An 18,159-nucleotide genomic window follows, 5' to 3' on the forward strand; every position below is an offset into this window, starting at 1 on the left:
GAAGCTTGGCCATCCGGGTCGGCCAGGTCTGAGGTTTTGGTGCTCCGAACTTCGTTCGCTCCGTATTATTCTGCTTCGGGTCCATTTGTAACTATTCCATCAAGAACAAACACTTGATACAACTTATACGTACTACCAACACAATTTTCATTCAAGTTAAACACTAATATTTTTTTCTTTAATTATATTTTACTTATAGATTATAGGTATATAGATATATATAGATTAGATAGAGATTAGAGCTTAGAGCTATACAAAATTTAAAGGTAATGAACTATTGCTAAGATTTTACTACTATTCAACTCTTCTCCTCACACGCCCCGTTGACATTCCAGCTTATTATAATTATTTATAAATATGTTTATAGCAATTAAAATTATATTCTTGCTCAGCACGGCAAGATCTCATCCATTGGATTATGGATATGCGAGGAATTTAAGGCATTGACTAATAACAATAGCATACTAACCACAAACATATATAGATAACATCACCAATTCTTACAATAATTTGTTTTAATCAGTCATCAGTAGATTTTGCAGAGATCTAATTTACACAAGAAAAATAAAACCATGTCGTGGCTTCATCAAGAGCCCTTTGGCAATCCAAATGCAGTGATCAGCCCAGATTTCTGTGCCCCTCATCCCTTTCAACTTTCCATGAAGAAGAAACACTATTTCTTTAGCAGCCATGAATATGAAGTCAAAGATGATACATATGGCAGATTCCTCTTCAAGGTCAAAAGGATTAATTCCTTCTTCAGTAGCAAGGTGGTCATCTATGATGCTGTCCAAAACCCAATCGTTACTCTACGCCCAAAGGTACCATTTTAATTTCTCAAAACCTCAGGCTAGTACTGTTAGGCGGAAGCCAATTGTTATACGGTGGACCATGGTATGAAAACGGGGTCGTTTCTTTTAAGTAAAGATAATGCGGTCATTATATTTAACAAATCTTGTATTTTTGGTGTGTTCAAGACAAAATAAAACTGCTGTGTATCTAAAATGAAACTGAATAACTTTTATCACATATTGTGTATGTTTATATTATCAAATGAAAATGTAATTGAATTGAAATAATACATTAGTTGTGTTGAAATGAAATTACAGTATGTCTGTATACATGTATAAAATTAAACTGAATAACATGTCTCACATATTGAATGTATAATATATTGTCAAATGAAACTGTAGTTGAATTGAAATGATATTTTAGTTGTGCTGAAATAAAACTACAGTATGTATAATAAGAAACTAAATAATATTTCTCACAAATTGAGTTTATATTGTCAAATGAACTGTAGTTATATTAAAAATGATACTTTAGTTGTGTTTTAATGAAACTACAATGTATATATAAAATGAAACTAAATAACTGTTTCACATATTTGAGTGTATATTGTCTAAAGAAACCGTAGTTAAATTATAATTATAATTTAGTGGTGTTATAATAAGACTACAGTGTGTATAAAATGAAATTCAATAACAGGTCTCGCTGTAGTAAGACTATTGTATGTATAATAACAAATGAAACTGTAGTTCAAATGAAACTGAAATGAAACTACTATACAATGTATCTAAAATGAAAATGAAACAAAACTAATTACATGGAACGGGTGTTAGTTGTTTCTTTTAGTGAAAAGAAACGACACCATTTTGGACCATGGTCCATAGTAAAATTTGCCGGCGGAAGCCGGTAAAAGCCAAGTATAGTACCCGGTGGTTTGGATTGTTGCGCAAAGGCGGGTAAAGGGCATAAGGCCAAGTCTAGCACCCAACGTCTCGAAAAATGTGATTATGGTCTATAAGTAAGGAAATAAAGTTGCGTCTTCATTACTAGCTATACCTTTTGGTGTAAGTGGTAAGCGCTTGATCTTAACAAGTAGTATCAGAGCCAACACTCGATGGCGGGGGATTGTTGGGCGGATGCCGGTAAAGGGCTTAGGGCCAAATCCAGCATCTAGTGCCTCGAACAATGACATATATAATAAGGAAATAAAGTTGGGTCTTCGCTACTAGCTATAGCTATTAGTGCAAGTTGTAAATGTTTGATCCTAACAAGTAAGTATGTGGTAGCTTGCAACTGCATTATGTCATTTTTATTAGTAAATGAAAATATCAGAAAAATTGAATTTTTGCAGACAAATTCAAGGCGTAGCAGATGGCAAGTGTTTAGGGGAGAAAGCAAAGCAAACACAGACATTATATTCAGTGCTAGACTTTCTTCATTTTTCCAATTTAACAGAAACTTAGATGTGTTCTTACGGAATAACATAGCGGAAAAGATTTGTGACTTCAAGATGAAGGCATCCAACTCTGCCAACAAATGTGATATTTATGGATCATCTTCTTTGTTGATTGCTCAGGTCAGCTTTTTACTTCTACGTACATTTTGGTTTTTGGACAATATAATAATATTACGGAGTATTTGTTTTTACAATATAATGAATTCCTTGATTGATTTTGGGGTTGCAGATGAAGAGGAAGGGCATATTAAGGAACCATTTCATGATGTCTGTGAATCCAAATGTGGACTATGCCTTCATTGTTGCACTCATTGTTATCCTTGATGAGATTGTGATTTCAGATTGAAAGACTCAAATTTCTCTTGTACTATTTTCTTTTTATTAGACCACGAGGTGTTCTGAACAGCTCTAACTATAGGAGACACCCTTTAAGTCCGTACCATACTCGAACTATTTTTTTTGTCAGACCACGAGGTGCATGTCCTGAGCAGGCTATAACTTTTTTTTGTCAGACCATGAAGTGTCCTGAGCAGGCTCTAACGGTAGGAGACATATTTAAGCCCGTATAATACTCAAACTATTTTTTTTTTGTCAAACCACGAGATGTCCTGAGCAGGCTCTAACTGTATGAGACACCTTTAAGCCCGTACCATATACTCAAACTATTTTCTTTTTGGTCAGACCACGAGGTGTCGTGAGCAAGCTCTAATTGTAAGAGACACCTAAGTGTTGTAGGAGACACATTTAAGCACATACCATACATACTCAAACTATTTTTTGTTATCAAACCACGAGGTGTCCTGAGCAGGTTCTAACTGTAGGAAACACCTTTAAGCCCGTACCATACTCAAACTATTTTCTTTTTTGTTAGACCACGGGTGTCCTGAGAAGACACCTTTAAGTTCGTACCATACTCAAACTATTATTATTTTTGTCAAACCACATGGTGCATGTCCTGAGCCATCTAGGAGACACCTTTAAGCCTGTACCATACGCAGACTATTTTTTTTTTTGTCAGTGATTTTTTTACCACGAGGTGTCTTGAGCATACTTTAACTGTAGGAGACACGTTTAAGCCCGTACCATATTCAAACTATTTTTTTGTTAAACCACGAGGTGTCCTGAGGAAGCTCTAACGGTAAGAGACACCTTTAAGCCCGTGTCATACTCAAACTATTTTGTTTTTTGTTAGACCACGAGGTGTCCTGAGCAGGCTCTAGTTGTATGAGACACCGTTAAGTCCGTAGGCTCTAATTGTCAGTGGCTTTTTTTTTTATCATACTCAAACTAATCGCCGATTAATTTTTCCATACGAGAGGAAGTTCAAACTCTCGACCTCTTTTAAACGACAGGAGTGCATGACCAATCACGACAACCATGCTGGTTATTTCTCTTATAATATTATTAATTATTAATTATGTTATTTATAATATTATTAATTATTAATTATGTTATCATAGCTGAGTAAGAAGGCTGACAATGACAAGGAATGGACTTAAATATTATTAGAGTTAATTCTATTTTTTGTCCCAGTTAGAGTTTACACGACTAAACAGTAAACACTAACAAAATGCAAGGTAATGAAGTTTTTACAACACGTTTGGTTCACGGAATGAATTTGGAGGGAATAGGAAAATTATTCCATAAGGAATGGAATAGTAAGGAATAGAATATGAATTGTATTATAGTGTTTGGTTGGCGGAAGGAATAGACTTTTGAATTGTACGTATGTATTCCATCGTTTGGTTGGTTAAAGGAATAGAAATGGAATATATATTTAAAAGACATAAATGCCCTTGTACAAATTATTATTATTATTATTATTATTATTATTATTATTATTATTATTAGTATTATTATTATTATTATTATTGTCGTTATTATTATTATTATCACTATTATTATTATTTTCAGTATTATTATTATTATTATTATTATTATTATTTTCAGTATTATTATTATTATTATTATTATTATTTAGTATTATTATTATTATTATTATTATTATTATTATTATTAGTATTATTATTATTATTATCATTATTATTATTATTATTATTATTATTATTATTATTATTATAACAAACCTGTATAAACAAGGTTGTTGCCACAGTCATCGGATCTTCCCATCTTTCTGTTTCGTTCTCTCTCCTATAAGCATTGTGTTTCCTTACGCATTGCAAATTCATATATATGTATCCATTTCTTTTTTCTCTCCATGTTCATATACCTACACCCCATCTCGTAAAGAAACGCATGCACTAAAAAATGTGGACAAGAAAGTCTGCTTTTAATTATTCCCTCATCACAACAGCTTAATTTTGATATCATAAGGTTAATATATCCATTTCGAATTCTACTATTTGTTTTTGATTTTTTCATATTTTGATCCCCGAATTTTTACTGTTGGGGTTGATTAAATGTATAAACACTAAACCCTAGGAATACATATACAATCTGTTGCGGCTGCGGCGCGGTGCTATACTTGATATGTGATATGATGATAGAGAGAAAAATGACCGTAAAAAATTAATGTTTAAAAAAGGGTAAAAATGGAAATAAAATAAAATACATATTCTTGATGGGTCAGTAATAGGCTAATACCAGGGGGTGCTGGTAATAGCTATTACCCTTACAAGGGTAATAGCTCATTCCCAGGAACATTGTTCCTCGGAATACAAATGTTTACCAAACAACGGAATAGGCTATTACTGGGAATGCTATGTCATTCCCTGCCTATTCCGTGAACCGCACATCCCGTTAGTGTTATCAAGAATGGCGTTCAGACAGAGGGAGACATGTGCTATCCATTTTTAACATGTAGTTGAATCTCCCGCAAATTATATCGTGGACCGTGGTCCACAATGCATTGTGGACCGCGCATCAAAACGACATCGTTTTGATTAATGAAAACAGACGGATGAATTCGCGCCACTCACTTTCAGTTCATATACACTGCAGTTACATTTCAACACAACTACAGTTTCATTCGATAATATAAAAATACAAATGTGAAACTATTATTCAGTATCAGTTCATATACACTGCAGTTACATTTCAACACAACTACAGTTACATTTTGATATAACTACAGTTTCATTCGATAATAGAAAACACAAATGTGAAACTGTTATTCAGTATCAGTTCATATACACTGCAGTTACATTTCAACACAACTACAGTTACATTTCGATATTGATGAGCACAAATGATGAGTGTAAAAAGGGTGTAATGTCGTTCCGCTGAGGATTGGTGTTATGGCACGAAACTGTGTGAATTACCAGGCACTAGAGTATATGAATTTATAGAATCCAAGTAACAGAGACTGAATGATGTGGAATAAAAGAAAGCAATTAATTAAGGTGAAAACTATATGATAAAAGGTATGGGCCAGATTAGAGGGATTGTAATCTTGATGTTCCAACCAACTCAGGATTAGGGAAAGAATATTTAACCAAGGGATATATTGGCAATGCACAAAAGAATTCTACTCAGCTACTTTCGTAATCAATAAGAGAATTAGGCTAAAATTGCCCCACTGTCGTGATGCATCAATCATAACCTTAAGCACCTAAGCATTGTAAGCCCCCCAAAATTACCTCTACTTTCATAGCAGGAAAATTAGGTTGAAATTGGTAAGGCTCGAGGTCTCCATCCAACTTTCGTTGTAATGAGTCCCTCTCCTAGACTAGCAATTAATTCTGGCCACAAACCAATAACTAGTGCAAAGAAATCCCCAAATCAACATAAACCCTAGGTAAAAGATTCAATCCCTTTATGCAATTAAACATAAATCGAACATCAGGATTAACAATGGACCCCTAATCCAAACCCATAAACGAATTATTCCCTCATGATGGGAGTAAACACAGCAAAGCAAGAATAAATAACCATAAACATCATAAGAAATAAAAGGGAAGAGAAACTTAACTGATAAAGAACAAATCCAACTTCAATCTTTGATTCCAATCTTGAAATAAAATAATCTAATGTAAAACTAGTCTAACTATGCTGGGGAAATATAAACTAAAAGCTAGGGTTCAGAACTCTGTAAGGGAACCTCCTTTAATTGTAGAGAATAGGTCAAATATATAGGAGATAGATGGGCCTTGGCCCATTAGGCAACTTCCAATTCTTTTCCAACTTGTATTCTTCCTTGTAATTCCCTTTTCTTCCAGAACTTGTCCAAAATGCTCCAATATTCTTCCTTTGTTGTTCCTTGTAGATAAATCAGCACTTGGACAATATAACACATAAACAATTCCCAATTTCACTAGGATACATAAAATAACCTTCAAAACAACTATAATAAGGGGTGAATAATTGTACAAAATAGCATATATCAGATATAACTACAGTTTCATTCGATAATATCAAAACAAATGTAAGGCAGTATCTTTTGAGATGAACTGTAGTGTCAATTACGGGCTTCGTCTCCCACTTACTGAAACGACGTCGTTTTGGGACCACGGTCCACAATGCATTGTGGACCGCGGTCCACAATATAAGAACTGTGAATCTCCTCCTCAGTAGGAATGAAAGAACGATTTCCTTCCTGTCATTTTATAATGTACCAAAACCATTTCTGTAGACCAAAAATAAAAATAACTCAGCATCTATATTCTATTGCTCTCTTATTTAGCTCAGCATCTCTATTCTATTGCTCTCTTATTTAGCAATCATATCATATGATACAGAAGGCAGCATAGTGGCCATGGTGTAATTCTGTAAATAAAAGCTAAGCTGCATGTTCATGAAACTATGATGAGAATGTGAATTATCTGAGAACGTAAAAACTTACAGAGAATAGTTCAGGAAAGATAATAAATACTACTGAGCTAATGACTCTACAAGAGTCCTACTATAACACAAATATTATATCCTAACACTCCTCTGCAAGCTCAAGTCGGAGGAGGAATGACATTGAGCTTGTCACGAAGAGAGGCAAAACGCATACTAGACAGGGGTTTTGTGAAAATATCAGCTAACTGATCTTTGGGGGATATAAAATGCACCTGTAACTCCTTCTTGGAGACCTTGTCACGAACGAAGTGATAATCGATCTCCACGTGTTTCGTCCGAGCATGAAACACCGGGTTCACACACAGATATGTTGCCTCTAAGTTGTCACACCATAACTTGGGAGTAGAGGCCGGAGGGAGACCAATCTCACGCAGCAGGGACACCAGCCAGGTAACCTCCGCAGATACATCCGCCAGTGCCTTGTACTCTGCTTCAGTGGAAGAACGAGCTACCGTCCGCTGTTTCCGGCAGGACCATGAGATCAGATTATTACCCAGGAAGATAGCAAAACCGCTCGTAGACTTCCGATCGTCAAGACTACCAGCCCAGTCCGAATCAGAGAAGGCATGTAAAGCAGCAGAGTCCGACCGAGAGACCCGAAGTCCAAAATGCAGCGTTCCCTTGATGTACCGCAAGACACGCTTCAACATACTCCAATGTGCCATAGTAGGAGCATGCATATGCTGACAGAGCTTGTTCACCGCAAAAGATAGGTCCGGGCGATTCACCGTAAGGTACTGAAGAGCACCAGCCAAGCTGCGAAACTGTGTCGAATCCGCATAAGGTACGGCCGAGTCATCAGTATCCCGAACAAGAGAAACAGGAGTAGAAATCGGCTTGCAATCAACCATACCTGAGCGCTTAAGTATATCAGTCATATAGCGCTGCTGAGACAAGAGCATACCACCAGTAACCGGAACCGTCTCAATACCAAGAAAAAATGAGGGAGACCCCATATCCCGAATCTTAAATTCCTTAGCCATCCGAGAAATAAGACCAGAAATACGCACAGAGTCAGACCCCATAACCAAAATATCGTCAACATAAACCAACAGGTACAACAGCACACCCTCAGAGGAATAGACAAACAATGACACATCCGTCTTAGAAGGAACAAGCCCCACTGACAACAAAAAATCATGAAGACGAGTAAACCAGGCACGAGGTGCCTGCTTAAGGCCATACAATGACCTCTGCAGTAAACACACATGATCTGGGGCAGATTTATCCTCATAGCCTGGTGGCTGTCGCATATAAACCGTCTCTGCCAGCGCCCCGTTCAAGAATGCATTATGGACATCCAGCTGCCTGACCGTCCAGTCTCGTGAAACCGCCAAAGAGAGAAGAAGACGAACAGTGGTGGGCTTCACAACCGGGCTAAAAGTTTCAAAGAAGTCCTGACCGGCTACCTGATTAAACCCCTTGGCAACAAGACGAGCCTTATACCGCTCAATCGACCCATCAGCCTTTCTCTTAGCTTGAAAAACCCATTTGCACCCCACAACATTCATCCCAGGAGCAAATGGAACCAGACGCCAAGTGTGGTTATGAAGCAGAGCATTAAACTCTAGGTCCATCGCCTCCCGCCACTCAGGAACCTGAACCGCCTGGGAGTAACATGTCGGCTCAGGTAGACCAACGGCAGAGGCTAACGCAACATGCTGAGTCGGACCCATACTACGCAAAGCCATAGAATGAGACCGAGGACCATGCGAGAGACCACGTGTCCCAGGGCGACCACGGTGAGGCTGCCTGGCAGTCACAGCATCATGACTCTCGCCAGAAGACTCACTGAAGCCCTCAGAAGACGATGAGACAACAGGTGGATCGGGAGCAGATGAGACAACAGGTGCCACACCCCAAGGTACAGGAACTGGCGGAGGAACCTACACAGAATCAGAAGCAGCAAAAGGAAAGACCGTCTCATCGAACCGCACTTGGCGACAGATAAAGACCTTGTTAGTGCTAAGATCTAAACAACGGTAGCTACGGAAAGACTCAGGATAGCCCAAAAACACACAAGGAGTAGAACGAAACTGTAATTTATTACGATTGTAAGGCCGTAATAATGGAAAACACAGGCACCCAAAAATACGCAGAAAAGAATACGAAGGAGGAGAGCGATGTAAACGAAAATGCGGAGACTCGTCATTTAACACACGAGTAGGCATACGATTAATCAAATAAACTGCAGCCTCAAACGCAAAATCCCAAAAACGAGTAGGGACAGACGCTTGAGCCATCAAAGCTAACCCCGTTTCAACTACGTGCCTGTGACGACGCTCAACACGACCATTCTGCTCATGAGTATAGGCACAGGATTGTCTGTGACGAATCCCAAGAGCAGAAAAAGTCGAGTGAAGTTTCTTATACACACCCCCAAGATCTGATTGAATCGACTTAATTTTACGGGAAAAAGAACGTTCAACTAGTGACCGAAACTTGTCAAAAATAGAGTAGATATCTGTTTTAACACGCATAGGATATAGCCAGGTAAAACGAGAATAATCATCAACGAATAGCACAAAGTAACGAAAACTAGTAGAAGAAAGCAATGGCGCAGGGCCCCAAATATCTGTATATATTAAGTCTAATACATCAGAACTAGAATGACTAACATGAGGAAGGGGAAAACGAGACGACTTGCCTAATTGACAAGCCGAACAAACATCTAAAATATCACTAGACCTATGCGAACTAACAGAACATGAAGACAAAATTTGACGCAGGACACGCGAGTGAGGATGACGAAGCCTCTTGTGCCAAACACTGGGAGATGCACGGGCAGCCGAAAAAGCAGAAGGACCACGACCCGTAACCGCCCAAGTATATAGGCCACCCGAAGTTCCCCCTCTAAAAATTGTTTCCTTGGTGAATAGATCCTTCACAAGAAAGAACGTAGGGTGAAACTCAAAAAACACTCTATTGTCACGAGCTAAGCGTTGAACAGAAAGTAAAGAAGAAGACAGACCAGGAACATGCAACACATTAGATAATTCAAGTGACCTAGACGCAGTGGCTAACGAAGCAGAACCAACACTAACAATAGGCATACCTGTACCATTGCCGACCCGCAGGACATCCAGACCATCATAACCAGTAGCAGAAGATAAAGCAGAAGCATCCGGTGTCACATGATCAGTCGCACCAGTGTCCGGGAACCACTGATGAGATTCAGTCGCACTAACATCAACACCAGGATATGCCATATGAGCCTGCGGACCCGAACCAGCAGAATACCGCTGGTAACACGTGACAGCCGTGTGCCCCGGCGTGTCACAAATCTGACAGCGAAAGGACGCACGTCCGCGTCCGTGTCCTCGGCCGCGACTCCATCGGTCGCGTCCCGAACCAGAGCCGCCGCTGCCACGCGACTGGTTCGTCTGCTGCTGCCAACTGCCTGAACCAGCACCGCCAGGCGACGACCGATGCTGCTGCCAGCCGCCCGAACCAGAACCACCGCGATGCTGCTGCGACGAACCACCGCGACCAGTCCGCCTCGCCGCCATAGCCGCCGGTGCAAGATCAGCACCATCATCAGCAAGAATAAAATCTAGAGAAATCGGATCTCCTCGCGTCAGCGGCGCCACCAACGGCCGATACTCCGGCCGCAAACCACGAAAGACGTACAGATTTTGGTCGTTAGCCGAAACGGGACTGCCGGCAAGCGCCAAATCTTCAACGAGCACACGAGCCCGCCCCAAGTAATCGGCAATGGAGGAGTCGCCTTGCCGCAACGCCTGAAGTTGGCCAAGCAGCCGCAACGTCCTAGCGCGAGTGGAAGAGCCCAACGTTTGCTCGACCGCCAACCACAACTACCGCGAAGAAGAGCGTCCAATGGCGAGATGCAGCGTCTCCTCAGACAGGGATGAGATCAGAAGAGAGAGCACCGCTTGATCTTGACGATGCCACGCCGCACGAGCAAGTGCAACCTCCGCTGCTGCCGCCGCTGCGGTGACTGCCGCAGCACTAGTTGCGGTCGAAGAAGCCGGCGGCGCTGAGGGGCAGGGATGCGAACCATCGACAAACCCTAGCAAACCCTGTCCAAGCAAGAACGGCGTCAATTGCGTCCTCCAGAATAGGTAATTGTGGTTCATTAACTTGATAGAGACGTAGTGGTGAGCGGAAGAGAGAGAACCGGTAGGCACAGGAGGGGAAGAATCGAGGTCAGAAACAGTCCGCTCAGAAGAGGCCTGAACAGAGCCATCATTGGTTGCCTGACCTGCCATGGAACAAGAGTCCTGGAGACTACTGATACCAGATGAGAATGTGAATTATCTGAGAACGTAAAAACTTACAGAGAATAGTTCAGGAAAGATAATAAATACTACTGAGCTAATGACTCTACAAGAGTCCTACTATAACACAAATATTATATCCTAACAACTATCACATTTTCCATGCGGTTATGCCTTAACGAATTCTAATTAATTAGTTTGCTTTGAACTGTCGGAACCATAGTTAAAAAAAAATTGTTAAGGGCTCTTCGAGCGCCCCGGAATGCCTAGCGCCTAGGCGCCAATTCCGATGTATTTTTTTATTTGATTCTATATTTTTTAAAAAAAATTTAATCTTTTAAGACTAATAATTATAAATTATTTAATACTTTAATAGTTAATACTAAAATATTAAATATTAACACATAAAAAAAAAAAAAACATCTAGTTTAAACAATTTAGAGTTATTTCACTTAAAACGATATCATTTTGAGTGAAATAATCCATTTAAAAAAAAATGAACAATAGCTAATCAGCGAACTAGACAACCTAGACGGTTAGTGCCTAGGTAAGCGGGCTAGGCGCACTTAGACAGCCTAGTCGACCGCTTAGACCACCGATTCTGGTGATACGCTAGGTGGCCGACTGGCACCTAGTCGGGATTTTTCCAAGTTGGAACTAAGATTTTTTATTTCAATTTTGCAGTATACATTTTTCAATGAAGAAAACGAACAATAACTTCCTATTATTACAATTTTCAATCAAGAAAACCAACAATAACTTCCTATTGCATTGCATTCCTTCAAAATCACTGCCACACTCTCATACAACCCACATCCTAACAGAAACATGTTCTTAATTATGTCTCCCATGGTAGGTAGGTGAGTCGCCGATTAAGGACAGAAATGCACGGTGAGCTTGATCACGGTTAGATCCACACAATCATTGCTTTATGAGAAAATGAAGGAGATTCACGCTAAAGGTTGAATAGAACCTGCACATGGAACAAAACATCTTTTAGAACTTATGCATCGAGTATAATCCCATTTTGGCAGTAAGTCACAACCAAATGGTTCATTTCACTAAGTTGTACACGCAAGCAAAAATTTTGCATTGCTTGTAAAAGTATGGGCATTTAGTACCGCAAAACATACATACTCCCATATCACTGATGCATTTAAGAACAAGTTTCATGCAGCACTAAGTGAATATATGCAACTCATTCAATTTTCCTTTTATGCGTTGTTCATTTATATGTTCTACTAGCTTTGCAAGAATGGAGTACATTATATTGTTTTGAACTTTGGATACAGTATAAATACTAAAGAACTTGAATATCTTTTTCTATTTTTTCATAATTATTAATAGGAGATTTTACCAACATCCATCCTTGTATTTGTGAGTTATGACAGGGAGGGAAGCAGCTATCAGGTTTACAAATATTAAAAAAAAAGCAAGTCCAGAAAAGATGGAAAGTATGGGAAAAAAAGTTCACTGAATTCATTATTGCTGACCAAAACTCTAAAAGAGGTTATAGATATGAATCTCGGGATGTGAAGAAATACACAAAGGTAAAACATACCGTTCGTTTATAACTCAAAATGTTGCAGGTGGAGGCCTTACAGCGGTAAAGTAAGATGCAAGATCAATATCCAGGTGATCGTACATACTGATGAATGGGTGCCTCTGTATATAGCCATTATGTGTTAATAAGATTTCAGATTAATACAACTTTTTGAGAGCAAAGGTAAAGTAATACTAATACCATTAATTCATTTGCTGACAGTCTCTTTTTTGGGTCCTTCTGCACGCTGAAACAAGTAAAATGCGTGCAACCATGAGTAAAAACCAAGATATCTGTGCATGAACATGTTAAAGAAAGCAATCAAGGTATAAGAAAACCACGTGGAAAACTTTGGATACAATGTGGGAAAAGGCAATGCAATATTAGAAGATCATCCAGAGCGCAAGATTTTTACGCTGTTTACAGGTTGGGAAAGGATTAAGATCCATGCATGATTGAGTACTACCTACCGAACAGGCAAAGTTGTAAAACAGGGAAAATATTGCCCTTCCCTTTCCTCGACCTTATTTTTTCTTATACTTTTACACAGCACGCATGTTGATACCAAGGAAAGGAGTTTGAAATACCTACCATTCTATGATCAGTTAAAAATCAAGAAAATTGTAATTTATGTCCCTCCATAATATGCCAATTATCAATGTCACCCCTGAATTATTAGTGGTGTAAATATTACCCCTCAATTTTTAAAAACGGTACATATATTGCCCCTCCCGTGGTGTAAATATTGCCCCTCCTTCGTTACGGGAGGGACAATATATGTACCGTTTTTAAAAATTGAGGGGCAACATTTACACAACTAATAATTCAAGGTGACATTGATAATTGGCATATTATGGAGGGGCAAAAATTACAATTTTCCCTTAAAAATCCATCACAACTCTAATTTATGAGCATGACCTTACAGGTTTATTTTCTTAGGAGGCTTCTGCGAATTATCAACACCGACATCTACTGTAAGAAGTATATTTAAAAGTAGTTTATTACGTACAGTACCATTTAGAGATGAAAGAACAGAACTCTGGAGAGAATTGATCTGGAGGTGCATAAGGCTCTGGTTGATCAACTATGGTTTCCATAAGCTCATAAACATTATCCCATCCTTCCTCTGGCCGTGGTGGGGTATATGGGAAATCACCCGTTGCACACTCGAGCAGAACTAAACCCAAGCTCCAGATATCACTTCTATACCCGTGGCTGCCTCCTTCAATTCTCTCTGGCTGCACCAAAAACATCAGCAACTTAAAATAATGCATACTCGCGTTTCATTTTATGTATCTAGTTCAATTAAAGACTGAAGTTATTTATAATTCAATTTAATGTTAAATTTAGTTAGTATATACTCCGTAATATTTATATATTTAGAAAATACAATAAAAGTATTATTATTAAATACAAAAAAAATCAAATTTAAAAATTATAAGAAAATACTAATGAAAATAAGCAAAGAAGAAAGAGTTGGTTTGACTAATGAATAGTCAGGACAGGTAAAATGGAATAGAGGGAGTACTCCGTAATGAATATTATAATTGTTGAAACTTGAAAAAATTATTGAGATTATAGATTAAATAACCCATCTTGTTACATGTTTGGCAAAGGTTATGAGTTATAGATTATTGCAGAGAAATTTTTAGCTTATTTAATCATCCACAAGAAACTTGATGCTGATTATGAATTCTAAATAGTCCATAATCATATGTTTTACCAAACTGAGCAATAGACATAGAGAAAAGCACTAATTGCAGCACTAAATGCAAAGGAAAACATGTTATATGAAATTCGTTTCAAACGTTTCCTAGAAAAATATACGTACTAGCAAAAGAAAAAGGCTTTACTAGTTTACTACATAATATATGCTCCAACCAGTACTCACAGACATATAATTGTAGGTGCCAACAAAGGTATTGGCCGCTCCAGATGTGCTTGTTAGTACTACACTAACACCGAAATCAGTTATCTTGACATCACCTCTATGGTTTATCAGCAAATTTGAAGGCTTCAAGTCTCTGTGAATGATATGTTTTTCATGATGGAGATACCACAAGCCCTTGAGTACCTGGTTGAGATGGGGTAAAACGTTAGTACTCGGGCTAGATTATCTATCGTATCGATGAAAGCTATGAACAGTTTACTTCCTACCTGCTTGCAGATAGCAGCAAGATATGGTTCCGGAATTCTTTTGACTATTTTCAAGAAATCCTGAAGAGATCCGCCATCCATGTACTCCAAGATTAAGGAGATGGCACCATTATCAAAAAATGCTTCGTAACATATTACAACATAAGGGCATTGCGATGATTGGTTAATTCTCAGTTCCTGCGCTATATGCCTACGAATAGACTCTTCAATATTCATTTGAATAACCTGAATGTTCAACTGTGTCAAAATTTCTCCTCACATGAAAATGAAAAGAATGCTTAAACGAAGCTGTTGATAGCAAGCAGTATATGCATGAATCAAGGTATTTCGGTGCACACACTCAGATAGTAGCTGCAGGTTTCCCTTGTCACCCAAAAAAAAAAGTACTTCGGATGGAAAATTATCAAATTAACTAATAAGATTGCACGATCTAAAACAAGTCCAAAAGAAGGTGGACCAGTGAAAAAATAACTACTAAGTAGATGAACATTAAAGATTCAGCTTGTGGAATGCATCTGAGAGAGATATCATCTACATACTATGCTAAATTCAAAATCAAAATTTATCTCCGTATTCTCTCACTTATTAAGCTTCATCTAGATCTCTTCCCATCGGAAATACTATACAGGCTATGTCATAACGATGCACAAATATCCTTCTTATACAGAGTAGAAACTAGAAAATAATGACCAAGAGATGAAGATAAGTAGAATGCCAGCCAAAGCTATATAAGGTAAGGTACCTTGAGAGCGAAAAATTGCGCTGTCCACTTATGTTGAACAAGCCGCACAACACCGCCATTTCCCTTTCCAATAACTTTAACATATTCAAAGTCTGCTAGGCTTAACTGGTTATCAGTTGGCTTTATAACTGTAGACTGAATGAAAGAATTGAAAATGCAAGAATTAATTTCTAATACTGCAATGCAAGATGAGTAGCATCTGAAATACTCCAATAGATAACAAGTCAATTTGACAGTTTTAACTTCAACCAGAGATCAAAATAGAAACTTTGCATCAGATAAACACCAAAATTGAAAAGTGAAAACATAGAAACCACATCACCCTAACTTTTCAGAAAACCCACAGCTGACAAAACCAAATACAGAATTCATACTTTCTTGAGGATAATTCACCCAAGCCAATTCAATCTGAGAAGATAATGGAGAAAAATTAAATGCAATCTTGAAAGGGAAAAAATAGTCATACAGTTTCAACATGATTATCTGAAATAACCCGAATTCCATCCTTGTTCACCAGCAGATCTCCATCCTTAAATGTTCCTGATTGTGTCCTACACAACACGAAATCCAAAAAATCCCCATCAGAGTGTCAGAAACAAGAATGCAATCAAGAACAAACATATTCACATAAAAACACACAAGTGCACATATAGAGAAAAGAGAGAGAGAAGTACAGGAATTTGGAGAGAGCAACTTCATCAGGAGGAGGGAGAGAGAGTTTGAGCTTAGGGGCCAAAGCTCCTTTATTCATTGCAATTCTCTCTAGCAAAGCTTAGAAGTATTTTCCAATTCTACTTCTTCTTTATCTGGGCTTTTTGATGAAAAATTGCACAAGTGATGTGAGAGCTCCTCTTCCCTCTGCGTTCCTTTGTGTGGGTCTTCCACGGAACAGAAAGAGTGTCACACTCTGTATGAGTTGAATGGTGAGAGCCTCAGAGAGAGAAAACAAGACGAAGATGCTTTCTTTGACTTTTCTCCATTCTCCATTGAAAAGAGAATGAGTCTTGTGGAACAATTGTTAATAGTATTCATTTACACCATTTTGGTGTAAAATTTTTAAAAAAATCTTTTTGTCAATTGTTTTTTAAAAATTTATATTATTTAAGTAAGTTATAAAAATTTAAAGATCTCATTATACAAAGTTTAAAACGTGATCAATATCGATTAAAAAATAATTAAAAATTAAAATACATAAAAACATAAATTTCATTTTAAATTATTATTATTTATATTAAAATTATTATTATTTATATTAAAATTATTAAAGTAAATAAAATTAAATTTTTAAATTATAAGAATACAAATTATTTTAGTGTATGAATAGAATTTGATGTAAATGGATTGGAGATGAAATAAAGTTTTTGGTGCGGAATTTGGTGTAAATGGTTTTGAGATGAAAAAATTTGATGTAAAAATATGCTAAAAATATTCCTTTTGGTTTAAAATTTAGTGCAAGAATTTGGTGTTTTGGGTTAAAGATGACCTAAGGCAATTATAATTAATATATATTATGTACATGTAATTAATGAAAATTATATATTTTATTACAACTATTACCATTAACATAACTAGTGTTTTTGCCCGTGTGTTGCACGGAATGGGTTTGTTATATTATTTTAACAATATTTGGATTGATATACAATTATGTAAATTATAACATCGAATATTATATAGCGCAATTGATGAAATTGGTTGGATCGATTATGTTTTCTGATGTTTTCCTTGCTTGAATTAGAACAAATAATTGTCCAATTACCCGTGCGATACATTGATAAATTTTTTATTATATATTTAGAGAATAAAAATAAAGATGAAATTATAAAAAATTCTAATATTGAACGTGTACATTTATTTGATTATAAGATTAGTGCAAAAGTATTACTCAGTTAATTGAATAATATATGACTTATTTGTCTACAATTATCTTAAAAATATCGATATGTAGTATGACTTATGTAATTATATTATTACTAAAATAAATATGAGAAAAATGAGAAATAATTTAATTATAATTATTATAAAAATAAATCCAACAACCAATGTTTAACTTAATTACCATAATAATTATTATGCAATTATTATTAGTCAATTACACTAATATATGTGTAATTATACTTTTATACCTTAAGTATATTCATTTTCACAATATCGCATTTAATTTTTTCTTCCTCTTCTATATTTGAATGAATTAATTATAATTATTATAAAAAATCTAACAGTCCATGTTTAATTAATTTTTTTAAGTTTAAATAATTTAAAGTTTTCAATAAGAAAGTGTAATTAATTTTTTTAAAAAAATTTTAAATAATTTTCAGTCAATTAGTAATATCATTTCTTTTTCCAATTTTCCAAATTTATGTTTTCTTTTCCATTTGGATTTTTTTTTAATATTTTCAATCAATTAGTAAAATTAGTTTTCTTTTCCATTTGA

General features: G+C 36.9%; 2 protein-coding genes across 2 annotated transcripts; one reads left to right on the forward strand and one right to left on the reverse strand.

Annotated features, from left to right (window-relative positions):
* Window positions 1–545: 545 nt before the first annotated feature.
* On the forward strand, window positions 546–2,761 carry LOC116000120 (protein LURP-one-related 10-like). The gene is made up of 3 exons (XM_031240150.1): window positions 546–821; window positions 2,141–2,365; window positions 2,475–2,761. The coding sequence occupies exons 1-3, from the start codon at window positions 573–575 to the stop codon at window positions 2,589–2,591; spliced, it is 591 nt and encodes a 196-aa protein (XP_031096010.1). The 5' UTR covers window positions 546–572; the 3' UTR covers window positions 2,592–2,761.
* A 9,166-nt stretch (window positions 2,762–11,927) lies between these two features.
* LOC115998026 (mitogen-activated protein kinase kinase 2-like) lies at window positions 11,928–16,698 on the reverse strand. The gene is made up of 9 exons (XM_031237470.1): window positions 16,403–16,698; window positions 16,195–16,279; window positions 15,729–15,863; window positions 14,987–15,211; window positions 14,721–14,903; window positions 13,844–14,067; window positions 13,031–13,076; window positions 12,848–12,951; window positions 11,928–12,259 (listed from the first exon to the last, which is right to left on the reverse strand). Exons 1-8 carry the CDS (start codon window positions 16,477–16,479, stop codon window positions 12,862–12,864), a joined length of 1,065 nt encoding a protein of 354 aa, XP_031093330.1. The 5' UTR covers window positions 16,480–16,698; the 3' UTR covers window positions 11,928–12,259; window positions 12,848–12,861.
* Between the last annotated feature and the right edge of the window lie 1,461 nt (window positions 16,699–18,159).

Source organism: Ipomoea triloba, chromosome 12 (genome assembly GCF_003576645.1).
Source record: "Ipomoea triloba cultivar NCNSP0323 chromosome 12, ASM357664v1".
Classification (NCBI taxonomy): domain Eukaryota; kingdom Viridiplantae; phylum Streptophyta; class Magnoliopsida; order Solanales; family Convolvulaceae; genus Ipomoea; species Ipomoea triloba.